General features: G+C 36.6%; 1 protein-coding gene across 1 annotated transcript in view; it reads left to right on the plus strand.

The window, feature by feature from the left end:
- CNTLN (centlein) overlaps window positions 1-18,837 on the plus strand; it is a 197,981-nt gene that overhangs the window by 83,735 nt on the left and 95,409 nt on the right. Inside the window, exons 9-11 of the mRNA XM_065656536.1 lie at window positions 5,965-6,138; window positions 13,210-13,338; window positions 18,660-18,781. Coding sequence (XP_065512608.1) covers window positions 5,965-6,138; window positions 13,210-13,338; window positions 18,660-18,781 — 425 coding nt within the window. The remainder of the gene's footprint in view (window positions 1-5,964; window positions 6,139-13,209; window positions 13,339-18,659; window positions 18,782-18,837) is intronic.

The following is an 18,837-nucleotide window of genomic DNA, read 5'->3' on the forward strand; positions in this document are numbered from 1 at the left end:
GTGTAGTTAGTCAAGTAAAATCTTCCAGTAACTAATAAGCTTATTAAAAACTGAAATTCTAGAGAATATGCTGTTCTTAAAGAAAAAGCCTTTATATACTCAATAGAAACTTTTAAGCCACAGTTGCAAAGTATTGCTTCCAAGAGTATAAAGATATAAAATACTTTAACCAGCAATTACTTGCGCTTCTATGGTGTTATATTCTATTTCTAGTGTCTGTTAATTGTAATGCATTAGAGCAAGGAGTACTCATGTTTTCAACTTGCCTGGATCTTTGCTTTCTGCTGTTCTGACCAGTTTCATTAAAAAACTGCCCAGTTTTATTGTGTACTTGCAACTAAAATGTTGCCGCTCCAACAAAAGCATGGGGGAATGAGTGGTTGGTTTAACAAAGAGGCTTAATGAAATCTCTCCTTGTCTTAAGACTTTCTGTGGTGATTCTTCTACACATTTTCCAGACTACAATTTTTTTTTTAATAATTACCTATTTTCCCCAATAATTTGGAGCATTACTTTTATAACAGGAGGTCTAATTCCCCTGATGAGTAAAATAAATCATTCATACCTGGTTTGGGGAATCTTTCTGATGTGGCGGCTGCATCGTCTTTATAAATGGATTACATCCTTTATTCCCGTCCATGGTCTTCTCTATTACATGATCAGAGTGTTCTTTTTCATATGATTTAAATTGTGTGGATTTTGGAGCATGCCATAAATGTTATGAGGATGGGTGGGCAGTGGAAATTATTTCACTGGCTTTTAGCCACTTTTGGGAACTGATGGGGACACATGAGATCAAGGTCCAGACTGGGTAAGTTGCTTTTCAGCAGTTTGTTACTGGTGCTCATCCTAAAAGTATGTGCAGTAAATGGAGATGAGGCTGTGCTGACTGGATTTCCAAGCTGTAAAAAGAAGTAGCCTGCCAAGGATGCTGAGGTGAGCATTGCCTCTGACTTAGCTGCCCAGCTAGCTGACTCAGTAACAGAATAAGAGGAAGCACGGGAAGTGATTCTTATTTATAATCTGCTTCTGGATGTCTCCTGCATCGTGGCTTTGTGTGGCATATGGCACTGGATTCCTGGAGTTCGACTAAAAGATAACTTTGGGGTATGAGTCATGGGCCAGTTGGTTACCATAGGTAAGAAATGCTGTTTCCTAGCTGAGATATTCTGATAAGGGCATGCATGCTTCCTCCAGTCTGAGCTGTGTATGTAAACTTCATTGTGTTGCCGAGAAAAAAGATAGTTTAGCCGTTACTAAGTCACTGTGTGCCTATTGGCCAGTTTGTGGTTGAAGCAGAGTGAGCTGCTTGCATCTGCTTATGGAAGGACTGTGGAGGCATTTTCTATCTCCTCCTGGCTGGTTATTGGTTTTGGTACCATGCACTTAGTGTGGGCACAGCTTTGTGCTGTGGAAGTTCAGTGGGAGCAGGAGTATGCATAGGGCTGTGTTATTAGTTCTGAAGCTCTTAGGTATCCGTTCCCTTGGCCCCTGCTCTCTCTTGCTAGTTCAGGAAAGTCATGCAGAAGTACGGTGGAGCACAGCCGTATTTTCTCTGTACTGTTTGGTGTTGTTTGTGATCTTTGAGAACAGCAGTGCTGAAAAGGTGGCATTGGATTCCCTTCCCTAAGTACAGTGTGGATGGTTCTCCTAGTGGTACAGCTTTGTGGTGAAGATGGTGCTTTATGCTTCATCTTGATTAATGCATCCAGAAAACATCAACTGTGTCTTATTTTGAAAAGTCATGTAAGCCTAAGAGGAGTGAGAAGTCCGCTTGGTAGAAATAAGTACTTTATTGTATTTGTTGTTTAAAACACAAATAAGCCCCTGACATTGATTTGAAATGTTGAGTTTCAGTATGAAAAAATTATGTATCTCTTGTGATAAAATAGCATATGGTATAAACTGATTTTGCTGAGTGAAAGAAGAAACCATTATTCTATTAATCTAGACTTTGTAATGCAGGTAGAATCTAATCTAAGATGCTTAAGCCTGAGAGAAAGCCTTAATTTGCTGCACTCAACATTCTTCTGTGAAGAAGGTACATTATGTGTACACTGAAATGACCGTCGCATGCAAATTTTAGTTTTAGATATAGGATTGAGAATAGACTTTAGGAAGTGAACCTTCCTGGAGCTCTTTGTTGAGGTGAGTTACTATTTCAGTTCATAAAATCAAAAATCTACAATGATAATTCTGAGACAGAAGTTGTGGAAGAACCTCTGCTGCCTTTTAGCATGTAATTTGCTTTTATTTTTCTGGATTGCAAATTTCTGGTGTTCATTCTGAAACAACTATCTTTTTCCTACAGGGCTTGGATGTTGAATGTTTTCTGCAGTCTTGAAACATAATATTGTGCTTTTATCTGATAATGTTAGAATTTTAGAATCAGAGCTCAACTATAGTCCAAATAATTTGCCATCTTTGCCTTACTGATTATACTATTTCCCTTAGTTCTTACATTACAAATAAGAGTTCAGATTTAAAGCTAGAAAGGAAAAAGCCAAGAAAAGATCATGTTTCTTTCTGAGGATCTGACAACGTTGCACTTCTTTATTCATGAATAAGTCTTGGAACTCTGTCTTGTTCATAGAGTCATGTTTTATACAGAAGGAACTGAGGTTTTCATAATAGCCAAATCATTTCACTAAATAATTTGATTTTAGTAATTTTTTTTTTCTCTTGACTGGAGATATCTGGAACTTAGAAGTGTAGTAATATAAATAGACATGAATCAGAAACAAAATACCAGACAGAAAAATTTCACCCAGCTTTCTATCTTTGGGAGATCTCTTTTTATGTCTTAAAAATTCAGGTTTAAAAATTCTCTTGATATTTGAGTAAACAAAGTCTTCTAGGCTAGGAAATGTAGAAGAAGATTTATCAAATAGTGAAGGATATGTTAAATTTAACAGAAAATGCTACCTAGCTCTTCTTAAACTGAAGTCCATTGATAAACAAAACATCCATTCTTAAATAGTTCTCTTAGGTTACGTCTGGATTCTTAGAATTCCTGAAACGGAAGAAACTTCACAGCATACTTAAAAAATTGAGCAGGTTTTGAGGATATTGTAGGCCCAAATATAACTGGAAGTTCTCTATTGGTAACAGTGATCTACTGGATATGTAAAGGGTAAAAACATAGACATTTTGGAGGTATAAGTTAAGATCTAAGACTGGGGTTTTTTTGGGTTTAGTTTCCCAAGAGCTATGTGTGCGTATGTGTGTGGACAAAGACTGTTTTAAGAGTTTTATTAGAAACTGTGCCTTTACAGTATTTTAATTTGAAATGTGTCACTGCATGGTAATTTCTAGAGCTCTCTTTTGGGAGAAGAAAAGAGTAGGGGAAAAAATCCAAAACAAATAGAGAACTGTTCACGTATCGGTTTTTTTAAAGTCAGTAGCACAACTTAATTCGCATAGAAGAACAAGGATTTGATATATTGTGTGACTCTTAAATGGATTTACATTTCAAAACACTACATTTAATTTTGAAAGAAATTAAAAGTAGTGATAGAGTAAGAAGTTAATTGTTAGCTAAATTTGTGTAATACTCATGGTTCAAAGGTAAGCAACCTTTAAAAGTTGTAGACTTTTAAAAGTAATGGTAATATGAATTAAAATGATGAAAATAGATTGAAGCTGTTGATTCTTTTTGTAGTTGCCAATGTAATTGTACAATTAGTAAAATGGGGCAAGTCAGTAGGTATTTCTCTTAATAAGACAGAATAAAAATCAAGTAAAAAATATATAACTTAAATATAACTGTATTTCTCTTATCTACTGGCACTATTTCTGTCTTCTGGGTTTTGTTGGAAATTTTTTTTCTTTTTATATAGTGCTAAGATTTTGATCAAATGAATGAAAAGCCTAGTTTGCTTGTAAAAGTTATTTTCAGTGCATGCGTTCTCTACCCCTCGTTTTTCTATTTTCTTTTTTTTTTTTTTTCTTTTTTCCTCTGGAGTTCTCTTTTAGTTATAAACTGGCCTTTTGCTGATCATAGGTGGAAATTACATCTGTTTGCAACAACATATGGCCTAAATTATGCAAAATGAGCAACAGAAATTATTTAAGGAGCAGTCAGCAAAAGCATGGGCGACTTTTAGTCTCTGACAACTTTGCTGTGCTTGTTTGCTGTATGAGGAGTTGTGCTTTTTCTATTTTGGGATTTATTTGTAGAAAGTGTGAGCTTACAACAGGCTTTATGAAGAGCTTCATATTCTGCATAGAAAGAAATAAAATGGCTCTGCCTATTAATGAAGTTCACTAGGACGTTTGCCTGATTGATTTAATCAACTTTCTACCATCACATTTCTTGATTGGCATGAATTTAGAGACTTTTTGGTTTGTTTAACCTTTTTTATGCTGCCTTTTCTGACTTTTTCATTATACATGATTTGTTTTATTTGGAGCATACCAGTAGTTGAGATAGAAGGAGCAAGTGATAATTGTACCAAATTTTGTCTTCTCTATTGAAATTAGTATTTGTCTTAAGAATATTCTCAAACAGTTACAAGCAAGTCAAGTTGTCAGAACTTGGCTAAATAGTGAAATATGTGTAAAATAAAAGTTTCAGTCAGTCTTGAGAAAGTTGTCTTCTGAATCAAGCTTTGCTGGTTGAAGACTTTACTGTTTTCCTCGCTGTTTGTCATTGCTGTCAGAGCACCGCTGGCAATGAAGGTTTCATGAGTTTGCCCTCATCAGTGCAATACAAGGTCAGCTGGGTCAGCTCAAGCCACTTGCATTGACTTTTTAAACTAACCTGCCCTTTTATTTATGCAATCGGTTAGGGAGGGCATTTACACCTTTCCTTCTTTCAGCACTAGTGCTGGAGTGCTGGCATCCAGCTGCATGGACGTGTTGACCATCTGGGAATTATAGTATCTTTGTCTGGCACAGCTGTTGCAAGATGAATGTCTGTCCCCAGCCTTAAAGCACAGCGGAGGAGGTTTGAGATAAAGCGTTTCACTTTGTGATTGCCACAGACAGCCACCACAGGCAGGTTGCTGTTGCTGATGCTAAGCTAACAGTGTTGTGCCTTGTGGTTGTAACGCAGGGGGGTGTGATTGCAGGCAGTTAATGAAACCTCACCTGACAAGGAGTAATTTATCAAGCCGTGGTAACTTGACCACTCTTGGTCATGTGTACACACGAGTCCGCTGTTGAACATCGGGGATATGACTTAAAGATGGCTGGTTCCAGTGAAAATGTGTTTTGGTCTGCAGAGGTTTTGTAACAGGGCCAAGGTGAGCGGTGTGCAGCAGTGTGGTGTTGTGCCAGGGAATTGCTATGAGTGGACTGATAGCTAGGAAGGGTCCTGGAATTCCATGGCTCCGTGAAGTGACATATCTGCCTTTAGCAACACTGTGATCTAGGTTTCCTGTCTATTTTTACTTGAAGTCTTCAGTTTGACCGCAACATTTGTGCTTTCTGAATTTATGGACGTAGTGGATGCATCTCGTAAATTTACAGTGAAGAGGTAGTTTTTAGCTAAGAATATTTTTATTGACAGAATATGCAGTTAAGGTGGTGGTTTTGTTTGTTTGTTTGTTTGTTTCCCTATGTTTGATAGGCTAGTGATACCAACTTGAAATTTCACCAGAAACAAGTCTAGGAGGTAAAATATTGTGTCAAGAAATGTTGATGGTATGTGAGATACAAGATACCAATAGCAGAATAAGTTGCTACAGAAAAAACATATGTATGAAACAACCACTGTTAAGGCTATAAATTTGAATTTGGAAAATATGGTGGTGATGGTGTGAAAATGTTTACTTAACACTTTGGGATCTGGTTTTGATTATGGATTCATGAGTCATTTAAAAAGCAGAATTATTTACAGCTCTCATACATTCCTGTAATAATGCTACTGTTGTGTTTCTCTAGGCAATTTTATCAAAATGATCTGTTATACTTCTGGTTTTTTTGTTATTAATGTAATATATCTATATTGTCATTTTCTAGGTATTTCAACAGCCTTCTTTAAGTGAGCTAGAGTGTCTTATTACTGTGCAAAAGTCTGAAATTGAACTTCTACAGGAAAAATTGAAAAAAGCAAGTCTTAACCTAGCAGAGTGTAATTTGTATGCTTCAGATACTCTGGAAAGCAACAATATAAGGACTGGAAGAAAGCGTAAGGTAGGATAGTTTTATTGTCTTGTGTATTTGTGTCTAAGTCAGGCTGGTAAAGCCAAACGTTTTTGCTCAAGGGTCCAGATAATAATTTTAATATCTGTTGATGCTGCTTATAATTCTGGAAGCTTGTTTGAATGGTTCTTGTGTTATCTGCCAAAGACTTGTTAAAATAGCTGTTGGGAGTAGAAGGTTTTACCTTATTAAATACCGAATAAGGGATTCTTAATTAAATGAAATATTTGAAGGATAAATTCTTTGTAGGTTTGTTAAAATGAATATTTATCAGATATTTTGTGGTGTATATCAGAATGACCATCTTTCCCTGGAAGGAAAGTGAGAGAAATCTAAGTGGTTATTATTATGATTTTATAAATGATTCTTTTTTCAAATTCTTGTTTTTTAAAGTATGATGTGTTTTTTGTATGAAGAATGACAGTAATGTCCTTTTGAAGTTTATACTTCGAACTTTTTATTATTCTGTGTAATGCTGGACTGCCTCTTTCATGATGACTTGCTTTTAATTTTAGGCACCAGGTAACAGTAACATCTATAAAGTATAGTTAATGAAATAGATCCATACATAATTCTACAGCTTAAATTGTTTCAATAAATTAATCGAAGTCATTATGTTTTTCAGTGTGTTCAGCCTCTTCCTCATCTAAAAACTTTTTTTAAATTGTGAGTGTATAGAATATGGGAAACTTGGAAGAGATTTCTGTAGCAAGGAAGCAAATAGGAACATGCTTCTGTGTGATGTAAATAGTCTACAAGGGTGAACCATTATATTATGCTTCTTTAGAAATCTCCTGGTTTTCCCACATTTGCTATCTTGTAACATTTCGTTTGAAACCTTTATGGATTGCTCTTTCTCAATATCCTGCACTATATGCTCTTTTTTGGGAAAAGACATATTTTAGAACATTTGTTTAGGAGTGTGTGGTGATGCCTCCATGAAAATGCATTTATAAAGGAGAAAATGCTGCACAGGAAGTGGCGAGAGAGGAATAAAAGGTGAGAAACAGCCCTGCAAACACCAAGGTCAGAGGAGGAGATGTGGAAGATGCTCCACATGTCAGAGCAGGTATTTCCCTGCAGCGCATGGAGAGGGACCACATGGAGCGGATGTCCACACCACAGCTCATGTAGGAGCCCACACCAGAGCAGAGGGATATTTCCTCACAGAAACTGCTGAGTGTGGAGAGGAGTCCATGCTGGAACAGGTTCTTCTGACAGGAACTGTGGCCCATGGAGGACCCACTCAGGATAAACCTGCTCCAGAGGACTCCAGCCTGTGGAGGGGCCCCAAATTGGAGCAGAAGAAAAGTGTGAGGGGGAAAGAGTGACTGAGAGGAGCTGTAATAGACTGTCTGTAGCCCCTCTGCACTGCTCAGCAGGAGCAGCCTTTCCTCAAAAGGGAGATGCTCCACTCCCTTCATCACCTTTGTTGCCCTGCGCTGGACTCTCTCCAGCAGTTCCCTGTCCTTCTTGAACTGAGGGGCCCAGAACCGGACACAATATTCCAGATGAGGTCTCACCAGGGCAGAGAAGAGGGGAAGGAGAACCTCTCTCGACCTACTAACCACCTCCCTTCTAATACACCCCAGGATGCCATTGGCCTTCTTGGCCACAAGGGCACGGTGCTGGCTCATGGTCATCCTTCTGTCCACCAGGACCCCCAGGTCCCTTTCCCCTACACTGCTCTCTAATAGGTCATTCCCCAACTTGTACTGGAACCTGGGGTTGTTCCTGCCCAGACGCAAGACTTTACACTTGCCCTTGTTATAATTCATAACATTTTTCCCTGCCCAACTCTCCAGCCTGTCCAGGTTTCTCTGGATGGCAGCACAGCCCTCTGGCGTGTCAGCCACTCCTCCCAGTTTGGTGTCATCAGCAAACTTGCTGACAGTGCACTCAATTCCCTCATCCAAGTCGTCGATGAATATATTGAATAGTACTGGTCCCAGAACTGACCCATGAGGCACTCCACTAGATACAGGCCTCCAACCAGACTCCACCCCATTGACCGCGACTCTCTGGCTTCTTTCCTTCAGCCAGTTCACAGTCCAAAGTGGCAATAAGTTAAATAAATTTTCTCCAATTAAAGTCTGCCCATGAAGGTAAATGGTAAGCAATCTCAATTTATTTGTCTCAAGCCATGAGCTTTTCCATGGCGTTTTCTCCCCCTGCCCTGATGAGTGAACAGTTGGGTTGGTGTTTGACCCTTTCTCAAGTTTAACCCACCACAATGTTATTTCTTGTTTCCTCAGAATAACGTAAATGAGAGTACTGTGTTTGTCATGGACTGATCACTGTGTCAGGAATAAAGCAATTACTTCCATTGAGTAAAACTAAATACAAACTTTTAAATGCTACTGTAGAGGATCTTTTCCTGTTTTGATATGTAGATCCTAGTCATGCCCTTTCAGTAATCAAGGTTGTTTGATATGTGCACTTTTTCACATGTGCACACAGTATCTATTAAAAGTTTTGGGAACTAAATTGACAGGCTACAAATCCTTTGTATTTAGGCAAGACAGTAAGGAAAATTGTGGAAACATTCCAGCTTTAGGATCGCAAAATATACATATAAAATAGAAAAGGTACTATTGCTGTCTTCACTGATTTTCCTTTGCAATGACATATGTTCCCATTACATTGTTGTTCAGTCTTTTGCGACAAAAAGTATGAATGACAGAAGTTATTAGTGCATGATTTGACAGGAAGAATATGTTGGATATACAAATCTTGGTTTACAATGGTGATCCATTTGGTTTCACAAATACTCTTGTGTTAACCTTTCGTTCCCCCTTATGTGCCTTCCCAGGATGAAAAGGACAAATAAGCAGGAATCACTTCTAATCAGAATGACGCTGCTTTGATTACTTTCTGCTTTAAAAAACCAAAGATTTTGAAAGATGAAGCAATTGTAAATATTAAAAAGAAAGCCCTGGGGCAAAATGGGAACTTCCTACTAGTGTGATAGATTGGGATGTGTGGCCACACAACTGTATGCTTCCACCTACATTTGGTTCTGCAGAATGCAATGATATTTGTACACATACAGGCTAGTGTTGTTTATTATGAGTTGCAGAAATTCAAATCCCTTGCCTACAGTCATACTCTCTGAGACAGATGATGTGGTGGTTAAAAGCTTTGTTTTTAATAAATGTGCATTTATGGTGTCATTTTTCTTGGTTCTGTTAAGTGTGTACTTAGATGGGACTGTAATCCCCACAGCACGGTCTCTGTAGAAGGTGATACAGCTGAGTCCTGTTTTGTATGAAGACTCAGTTTGTATGAAGAGTCAGTTGCTTGGTCTTCCTTGAGCTCTTGTGAGAGCTTACACTTTCACAGAATCACAGAATGTTAGGGATTGGAAGGGACCTCAAAAGATCACCTAGTCCAATCCCCCTGCCAGAGCAGGAACACCCAGATGAGGTTACACAGGAAGGCGTCCAGGCAGGTTTTGAATGTCTCCAGAGAAGGAGACTCCACAGTCTCCCTGGGCAGCCTGTTCCAGTGTTCTGTCACCCTCATCGTGAAGACGTTTCTTCTCATATTTAAGTGGAACCTCCTGTGTTCCAGTTTGTACCCATTGCCCCTTGTCTTACTGTTGGTTGTCTCCGAGAAGAGCCTGGCTCCATCCTCGTGACACTCACCCTTTACATATTTATAAACATTGATGAGGTCACCCCTCAGTCTCCTCCAAGCTAAAGAGACCCAGCTCCCTCAGCCTCTCCTCGTAAAGGAGATGCTCTACTCCTTTGCTTTGTAACTTTGTGGGCTATGTATGATTTCTGTTACCTGATTAAGCTGCCATTCATATATCTAGTGGTCGATACAGTAACACAGCCTTTGTTTTTTTCCAGCTAAGCTTTCCCATTGTATCATGATGCATGGGAGTTATAATTGCCTTTTATTGATACACTTTCTATAGCATTTCTCTAAGTCTATAATGTCAAGGTATTAAAAGGCATGAGTTAACTAACTTGTAGTACTCATAAAGTTCCTGTTGAAACATCAAGAACTTGCTATGTTTCCTCTCCAAAAACGCCCCTGTATCTTGTTAGCCTCTGGTTCAGCCCCACAATGTTTCTGTAACTTCAACTGTCTTCATTGCATTATCCTAGCAGACACTGATTTGGTCTGTGTGTGTAGAAAAGTTCTCAAAGACATTTCAATAAGAGCTCTGGCTTCCCTTGTTTGCCTTTTTTTCCATTTTTTTTTTTTTTTTTTTTGACTTGTTATGGGCCTCCTTCTAACACATGACCTGTTGAATTGGAGCATGTGACTCTTTTCAGCTTTGTCCCATGGTGTCTTTCATGGTGCAGACGGGTAACAGTAGGTTGTTCAGAAAGAGGCACCTTTTCTTTTTCTGCTTCCTGTACCTCCGTTAAGAGTTAATGTGTGTCACGTTCACTTACCAGCTATTTCGTTACAATAAATCTTGTGTCACAGAGTTTCAAATCTATTAATATTACAAGGCCTGTTTATTTCTGGTTTTTTACAATTTGGCTTAGTTTTTTGTGAATGTGTTTTAGGAACATTTGATGAAAAATCTTCTGTTGTTACCCTTTACTGACTTGGATTTACATTCTTTGCTCATAAACCTGGACCTTTTCTTACTCCTAAACATTCAGGAAATGAAACGTTTAAAGCATTACAATTTGTTTATGTATTTAATACAGGTATGTCTAAATTTACTTTAGAATTTTAGCACTGAATTAAAAATTAAATCCCAAACCTGGCAGCAGCCAAGTTTGCGGTTGTGCGAAGGGTGCTACAGATGCCATCTTCCAAACTGAGTTTTGCAGCGGCCCCAGGCAATCAAATTACAGTGTATTTTACTACATAGTCTTTTCTGTCTTGGTAGGAAAATTAGACTGTTTGCCTTCTTAGCGAAGATTGCTTTCACACTACCTATGTGCAGCTGTAAAGCGCAGACACAGCTCCTTCTCTCCACAGACCTCTAGTCTGATCACTAAACAGGTAAAAACATATTGAAACAATAGATTGTTTCTTAGTGCACGTCACCAGTCCCACCTGTTCTCACAGAGAATTGTTTCCAAGTCCCTGAATAGTTAGATTCACAGCGCAATCCCGGGTAGCTATATGTGAAGTCTATGTATGTATGTATACATATATATACATACATATATATATATATATATATATATAAAAAAAATAAAGAAGAACTGTTGTGTACTCATTGTATCTGATTACCTTTGATTAAAGAAGCAAGACTGAATTTTATATTTTTCTGGTTTTTTTTTCTTTTTTCTCCATTCCTCCATAGAGTCTCTCTTCTTAGTTATTCTTAGGAGTCTGGTGCTGGTTGATTCACTTTCCTCGATTGTCCTTCTCTTTGGCAACAAATGCAGTGCTTTGACCTTTTATTCCTGATTTCAGAGAAATCATATGTTTTCCAAGTCTTCGTATACAAGCATGATGTTTAACTAGGAAGCACTTGTTGAAAAATGATGCATTCTGGATTTTAAAGAAAAACTAGTATGGGTATTGAATAATTAGGAAATGTGCAAGAGGAGAGTTTTATTTATGTCTAGGTTTTAATCAAGAAATCTGGGAGTCTGAAGATAAGTAGATTGGATATCTCTTTCAGAATTATTAGGAAAAAAAAGGTAAATCAGTAATGGTACTATTTCAAAGAAATCACTTAGTACAATGTTATACTGACAATATAAAACCATAAATTTGGAAATATTGTTATAAATGTTCATTAAAACTTTCTTCTAGTTTCTCCTGTTATGTAAAGGAACTGACAGGAAAATGCAAAATATGTCCACTTGACATTCAGATTTTAAATGTACTAAAATTTTTTCCAGATGTTAGCTTTAGTTTGGGTTTGGTGATGTGTTGTTTTTTGTTGTTTTGGGTTTTTTTCCCATATCATTCAGGCACTTTTCAGAAGCAAAAGAAACCCAAAGGCAAATGACAAAACCACCCTGGCAATATTTAAGTTCTTAAATATGTGATATTATTATTTTCTGATATATCGCAGGGGTTTTTTTTTCTCCTTTTTGGAAACCCCTATGATATAAAGTGAAAGTGTGGTATACAGTGTCTTGTAAATGTGTAATACTGGAAGGTAATGGTCAAAGAAAAAAAAATACCAGTTGCTAGTTAAGATTTTCTTTAAGATTAAATTAATTTAATGGAATAGTAAAAGTGTTGAGATACATAATATTCAAGAAGACTTTGTCCTCAATTCCTTTGTTGTAAATCAGTCATTTTACAGTTGAAAATGGCAGTATGCAGCAGCAATAATTACAACTGTTCTTTAGCTTTTGTTTGAGTTTATGTGTTTATGTAATAGCATTTTGCCTTATTGGTATTGGCTGTTCGTATTTCTCTGTCCTTAACCAAAGTTATTGAGAAAATCAGAAAGTCTAATTTGATGAGGTCTTTCTTCCTTTGCCATAAGGACATATGACATAGAGTGAACAAGAAAGCTGCCCAGTTTAAGTGTTACTTTTGCATATTCTTTCTCCAGATTGCTATATGAAGCTGTACATAATATAAACACATATTCTTGTCTCTAGTTAGTCACATTATAGTTAATGACCATATGGTCATTACGGTATAAGATCTACTGTCTGTTGTATTTATATTCCTCAAGCATATTGTTCCTTCAACTTCACAGTGTGTTAAACTATTTCAAAGGGAAAAAAATCCTTTCCCTCTTGTTTCTGGTTGTCCTATCAAGTGTAACCTTGGACCCTTATAGAGCAATTAGACCAGCCTCTATCCCCTCCTTTGTAATGAGGTTTCTTGCATTTCTGAGTCTATAACCCTTTAGTCTTCCCTAATGGGACATCATTATTCTGAAAGAAACAATGTAAATGTAAATGAATATTCTCATTAACGAGTCACAGAGAAACCTTTAGTGGTAGCGCTGTGGTAATTCTGCTTGTTATTTCTCTGGTATTCCATGCAGATTTTTTTTTTTTTTGTAATTCATTATTAGTATTCAAAATTACTTCTTCTTTAATTCTGCATGTCTTTCATAATCCGGTGTTCCAACTAGTTCAACCATGTCCTTGTTTTATTCTCCAGGAGCCACCTGTGAAACGTTCAAGGTCTCTGTCCCCAAAGAGCTCTTTTAGAGAGTCAGAAGAGCTAAGGAAGCTTAAAATAGCTGAAAATAGGAAGATTGAAAACTTACAGAAGACACTACATCTAAAGGTGAACATTAAAAAATAAAAATAAAAAACCCTCTAGCTATAAGCTTGTATAGATAAAGATATACCAAAATAAACAGACATTTTAAAAGTGCAAAAAGTACATATTGTTATGAACTCTAAGTGTATTAGCATAAGACAGCACTCTCCATTAGTTTACCTTTTTCCTTTACTGCTGGGAATCTTATATTGGTACTCCTGTGGTCCTACGGAAGCTTAATTCAAGATGTCATCAATAATACTTACTTGTTAAATACATTTTCAAAATTTGTGTCTGAGAATATATATTATGAGAAATTCATGTATTCATATAGAAATAAAGCAAAGCAGAAAGTACAAAGAAATTGTTTTTCTCTACAGTGAAGCCAGTATTTTACAATGCTGAAGTCAATTACTTGGAACAGATTTATCCCTTGTACTTCTAGAAGTTATGGCTCAGAAGTTGTTCCTCTAGCAAATACTGTAAAAAAAGCGCCCAATAAACACCATCCCCCTGCAACCCTTGGTAGAAAAGCTTAACTGAGCATGTATTACAATTTGCCATTTTGTCCCTGTTTTATAGATTTTTGTTGGTTTGCTTATTTATTTCAAGAATAGTACCTTTTGAATGACCCATTGGTTTCAAATTGCACCTCAGAATGCAAAACCTAATCCTGAGTCATATTTTCCTAAACATTTACAATTCCTTCTCTTCTCTGCTCCTCTCCTTTCCTCTCCCTTGTCTTTTATTTTGTTCTTTTATTTTCCTTTTTAAAAATGTTTTTCTTTTTAAATTTTTTTCTTATTTTTTCTTATTATTTTTCTTTTATTCTTTTTTGTTGGCTATGTTAGTTCAGAGTTATGAAATTTTAAAAATATATTCAGTATATGTAGCCAGAACTGGTTACATTGAACATACTGTGATAAATGTCAGATAAGTGAAAGAAATTGGGGAACCATACAAGCCACAGTCCTGAGCTCCTGCCTCATGCAAAAAACACTCATGTGATAAGTCAATTTTAGAAAAAATGTGAGTAGGGATTATATTTTAGCATAAATACAAAGGTTTATCACCCTGTATATTTGATAGAGTTTGTTGTGTTGTCTTAACACACACAGAGTGTATGAACAGGAAAGAGGATTTAGACTTCAAGTTTAGTCTTACAGCCCATCTTGCACCTTGTTCCTGGGAGTAAGAAGATTAATTTTTCGTTTCGTTTTGGTTTTTTCTCTCTATTGAGAAATCTAAGGCACGTCCTGCCAGCCTTACCTGAGAACTGGCCTTCTGTTTGTTGCTTTTAGTTGGCTTGCGAGGCACTGATGCTACAGATTATTCTGGCACTGTGGACCACAGCTGCTCTGCCCTTGGCAGCAAAGCTTACATATTAGTGGGTCTGGTTCTTGTCTTACATGATAGAGAGTTCCACATTTCCTTGTGTTTTCTTCTGGAAACAGAAGTGAAGAGAAGCACTTTGATTTTCTAAGCAGATACAGAAGAGAAAGGATTGTTATTCCTTCTGCATGACTTCATAATTTTTACCATTCACCATACTGCCTTTGTAGTTTCTTCCATTTCATCTTAAAAGCATAATTTAAGAACCTATGCAGCTTTATTATGTTGCAAGAGTGGGATCTCTATTTATTACAGCTGTTAATCCATGAGGTCTTTAAGAGTTAAGACTTATATCTCCCCTTGAAACTGAATATATGAATTCCTTACGTTTTCTATAGGAAAGCTACTCTGCTTCTTTTGCAGAATGCTTTAATTGATTGAAAAGACACTGTAGAGGACCAGGTCAACATATTAAACGCTGTTGTGGCACTACTTTCAGAATTCACTGAGGCTATTGCCAGTATGACAGTGAACTTAGCTATCATAGCACTAACATCAGAATAATTCTATTGGTATTGTACAATGCATGTGGTCAACATTTTTGTAACAGGCACTTGCATTATTGCATCCTCAAGCAAAGTGTTTGCTATATGATTACTTGAAATATACTTGCTCAGAAAAATGCTTGCTCTATCAATAAATGTACTGATGATGCATATCCTGAAGGTGAAATTGTGACTTTATCAATCAGTCCTTTTTCAAAATTGGCAACAATTTAAAAAAAAAAAAAAAAAAGAACAGCTTTTTAAAGGGATTTTCAGGAACAGGAATATTTGATGCCCCAGTCAGTATTACGAAGGCAGAGAAAAGGGCTGTTCTCCTCAGCTGACTCATTTTTGGCCAAGGAAAGTTAGCTCTTACAGTCTTTATTGCTAATAAAAATAGGGTCATCATGTTAATTCAGAATATCTGTAGTTTTGGTACGGAATTGGCTTCATTTCTGTAGTTTTGGTACGGAATTGGCTTCATTTCTGCAGTCCAGGACATACTAAAAAGTAACAGAGCATGCCAGGGTGTACTCTTGTTTAGAAAACAGAATATCTAAGTAAATAAGGGCGTTTTGCTGATTTTTGGATAACAAATTATCAAGCTGGTATTTCAAATCGTCCAAAGCATAAGTACATCAATCTACTGTTGGTCTTTAAGAAGTGGGCAGGAGCTTGGTTGCTGGGTTAGATATTTGCTGTGAACTAAGAATATGTTATTTTCTCCTATATTATGTTTCTAGAACCATGATCCCTGGTGTAGCCTAGAGGAGATCTTCCTGTCTTTTAACTGGAAAGTTTTCAAAAGCAGTAGGGGATCTCTGCTTCAAATTTGCTCATCCTTTTTGTTTAAAGTTCTAAAAGTTTGGAGAGAATTGGAACTAGAATATATAGATCAGTCTTTGGGGTCACCTTAATACTTGTTTATGTGAGCGAGTGCACACTGTTATATTTAGTTTAGATTTCCTATATAATCCTGTTCCATGTATGCTGTTCAGATGCTGAAAATATGTTAATATTGTGGCATTTCCACGTAACTATTTGTGGAAAAACTTTTTTTGTATTGGTCAGGTTCTTCACTTCTTGTCAGCCTAAGAAGAGTAGTCAACAAATTGAATCAGTGTATTTTTTTTAGTTCCATTGTAGTTCAATATTTACTGTAAAAGAAGAGGTTACAGGTTAATTTCAACAAAAATTTGAGGGCGTGAGTAGAATATTTTGACTTGTGTAAGCAGCCTGCAAATAGCAAAATGGATTTTTTGTGAGCAGTTGAATTATTCCTTGTGCAAATTGGACTTTGTCTCTCGCTATTGCATGAGAAGTACTATAGAATAACAATGGAGAGCTGGAGAATAACCTGGAGATACATCACTGCTATAGGTGGTTGTTCATTCCCATTCTGTCAATATGTAGAAAAAGGTATACAAGACAGTATAATTATTAAAAATAATAACATAATCAGTGAGAGGTGGAACTGAGATTATGGAAATTACAGTATGAATGTAAAGTTCTGATATAATAATTTAATAAATTTAATAAAGTGTCCGAAACAAAATGTGCAGCTAACTTCAGGAAAGTGCAGTTACTTAGAAGGCACTTAGAAGAACTTAGCTGAAAGGAAAAAAAATCACTAAAAGAGAACTAGTCTTGCTTTTAACAAAGCCAGGACATTTAATAATTTAATAAAAGAGAGTGATTGGGACAGTTAATTGCTAAATTTCTATTTCTGCGAGAGCAGAGCAACTGATAAGGGAAGGGAAGGGAATAACTGTAACAGAATGGGTAATGGAACAGGTAACCAATAACAAAACATGTAGATTCATAAATAGGAAAGGCCAAATTCTACACTTGGTTGCATCTCTGGAAGGACATTGACACAAAATTCTGAGGATTTATGCTGAAGAGATTATTTTCCAGAGCTTGCCAGACTTGATCATTGTTCACTAGCAACATCAAACAATCTCAGAATAATTATTTCATGAACTTCTCTTGAAAACACAGCATCTGTAATTGGACTCTTATAAAAATTTCCTGTTCTAGTGTCAAGCAAAGCTTGGTAATAGTCTCTGTGTCCTTTGTCATGAATTTATCTTATTATTTTTGTGATTGTTTTTAATATCGTTGTAGTATTTATGAGCTACTTAAACCCAGTCAAAAGTACTTTTTAAGCAATTCTAAATTTATAAATGTATTTGGTTTAGCGGTTGTTTCAGAAAAAAACCCCACCACCTTGGAAATGTAATTAATGGTAAGGTCACTTTGGTACCTGCTTCTATTCCTTAAATCTGCTTTGTGTGTTGGCTAAGTCACTTCTAGAAAAGTTCTGGAATTTTATATATGTTAGCACCTGAAATTTTAGCTGGTATCTTTCAGCTTTGTTTATGTGTCATGAAAGCTGGGCTGCATCTTAGAAGCCAACTGTAGTCTAGGTACTACTGTAGAAACTCTTGCCATGTTTTTTTTAGTGGGATTTAATTTTTATTACTTACAGCTCTGACTGTTGGTGTATCTTATTGATTGACTAAGGCTGAAAAGTTCTTCTTGCGTATAAGCAGGAATGCATGCAAATAAGGTATTGTGATTTACTTAGAGATCAAGGAACATGTTCTGTAGTTGCTCTACAAGCAGAGCTCCCGTTGAGCTGGCAATGAAGCATTGAGGGCAAATTTTACTACAGGATAGTGTCTGGTGAATTCTTTACTACTGTGTGCAAGAATTTGGCTTGCTTTATACTGTGGAATGTTCTACTCAATGTTAATTTTTTTTCAGAGCACAGTAGTCACTTAGGAAACCCTTTTTCTGAACTTGCATGACATTATCCTGTAATATAAATCAAGGTATATCTTACATTTCATTCTGTAAAAAGAGACTACATTTTTTCATGTGGTGTTGATTATATAAAAGCTATTGCAAATTTTGTTTTTATTTCCTGCTTGTTACATAACCAGAGGACAAAGTCTGGGTGTTGTAGGTTTTTATATATTTACAGAAATAAATTAATATCTGAGGAAATCCTGAAACCATTTAAACTTAGTTTTTTTAATATGGACCTCAGAGTGGCCAGTGTTTCCCTTGAAAATACATAGATTAGTTTTCCATGGCGAAGAAAAAAATTTTAAAAAGGAAAAAGGAGTTTGGAGGAAAAGACGGTGCCAACAATCCTTTCTCAGCCTGTGTAGGTGTATTAGGCCAATGCATTCACAAGATGAAAACTGACATTTTGGTAGTAAATTTTTTAAAACTTCTCAGCAACATGAAAAAAATTCAAGTAATTTTTCTCAAATTACCAAAATTTGCCAAAGTAGCATTAAGAAAAATTTGACCTCAGGGATTGTGATTCCTGATATTTCTACTTAGAGTTCTGAGGCTCTTAATAGTTACTTGAACAGAGCTTTAGTTTCATGTGATCTGTGTGAAAGTCTCTTACATTATGCCCAACTCTGATTTTGTTTTTCTGGTGCTATACAGACTCGAGAAACTGAGGAGCTAAGAGCAGCCCATGAAAAATGCAAAGAGAGGCTGCAGATGTTACAGACCAACTACAGAGCACTAAAAGAGCAATTAAAGCAGTGGGAAGATGGCGATAGCAGGTAAGTTACGTAGCTCGTTAAAAACATTTCCCTTATACAAGAAATCTGAACAGAAG

Source organism: Caloenas nicobarica, chromosome Z (genome assembly GCF_036013445.1).
Source record: "Caloenas nicobarica isolate bCalNic1 chromosome Z, bCalNic1.hap1, whole genome shotgun sequence".
NCBI lineage: Eukaryota > Metazoa > Chordata > Aves > Columbiformes > Columbidae > Caloenas > Caloenas nicobarica.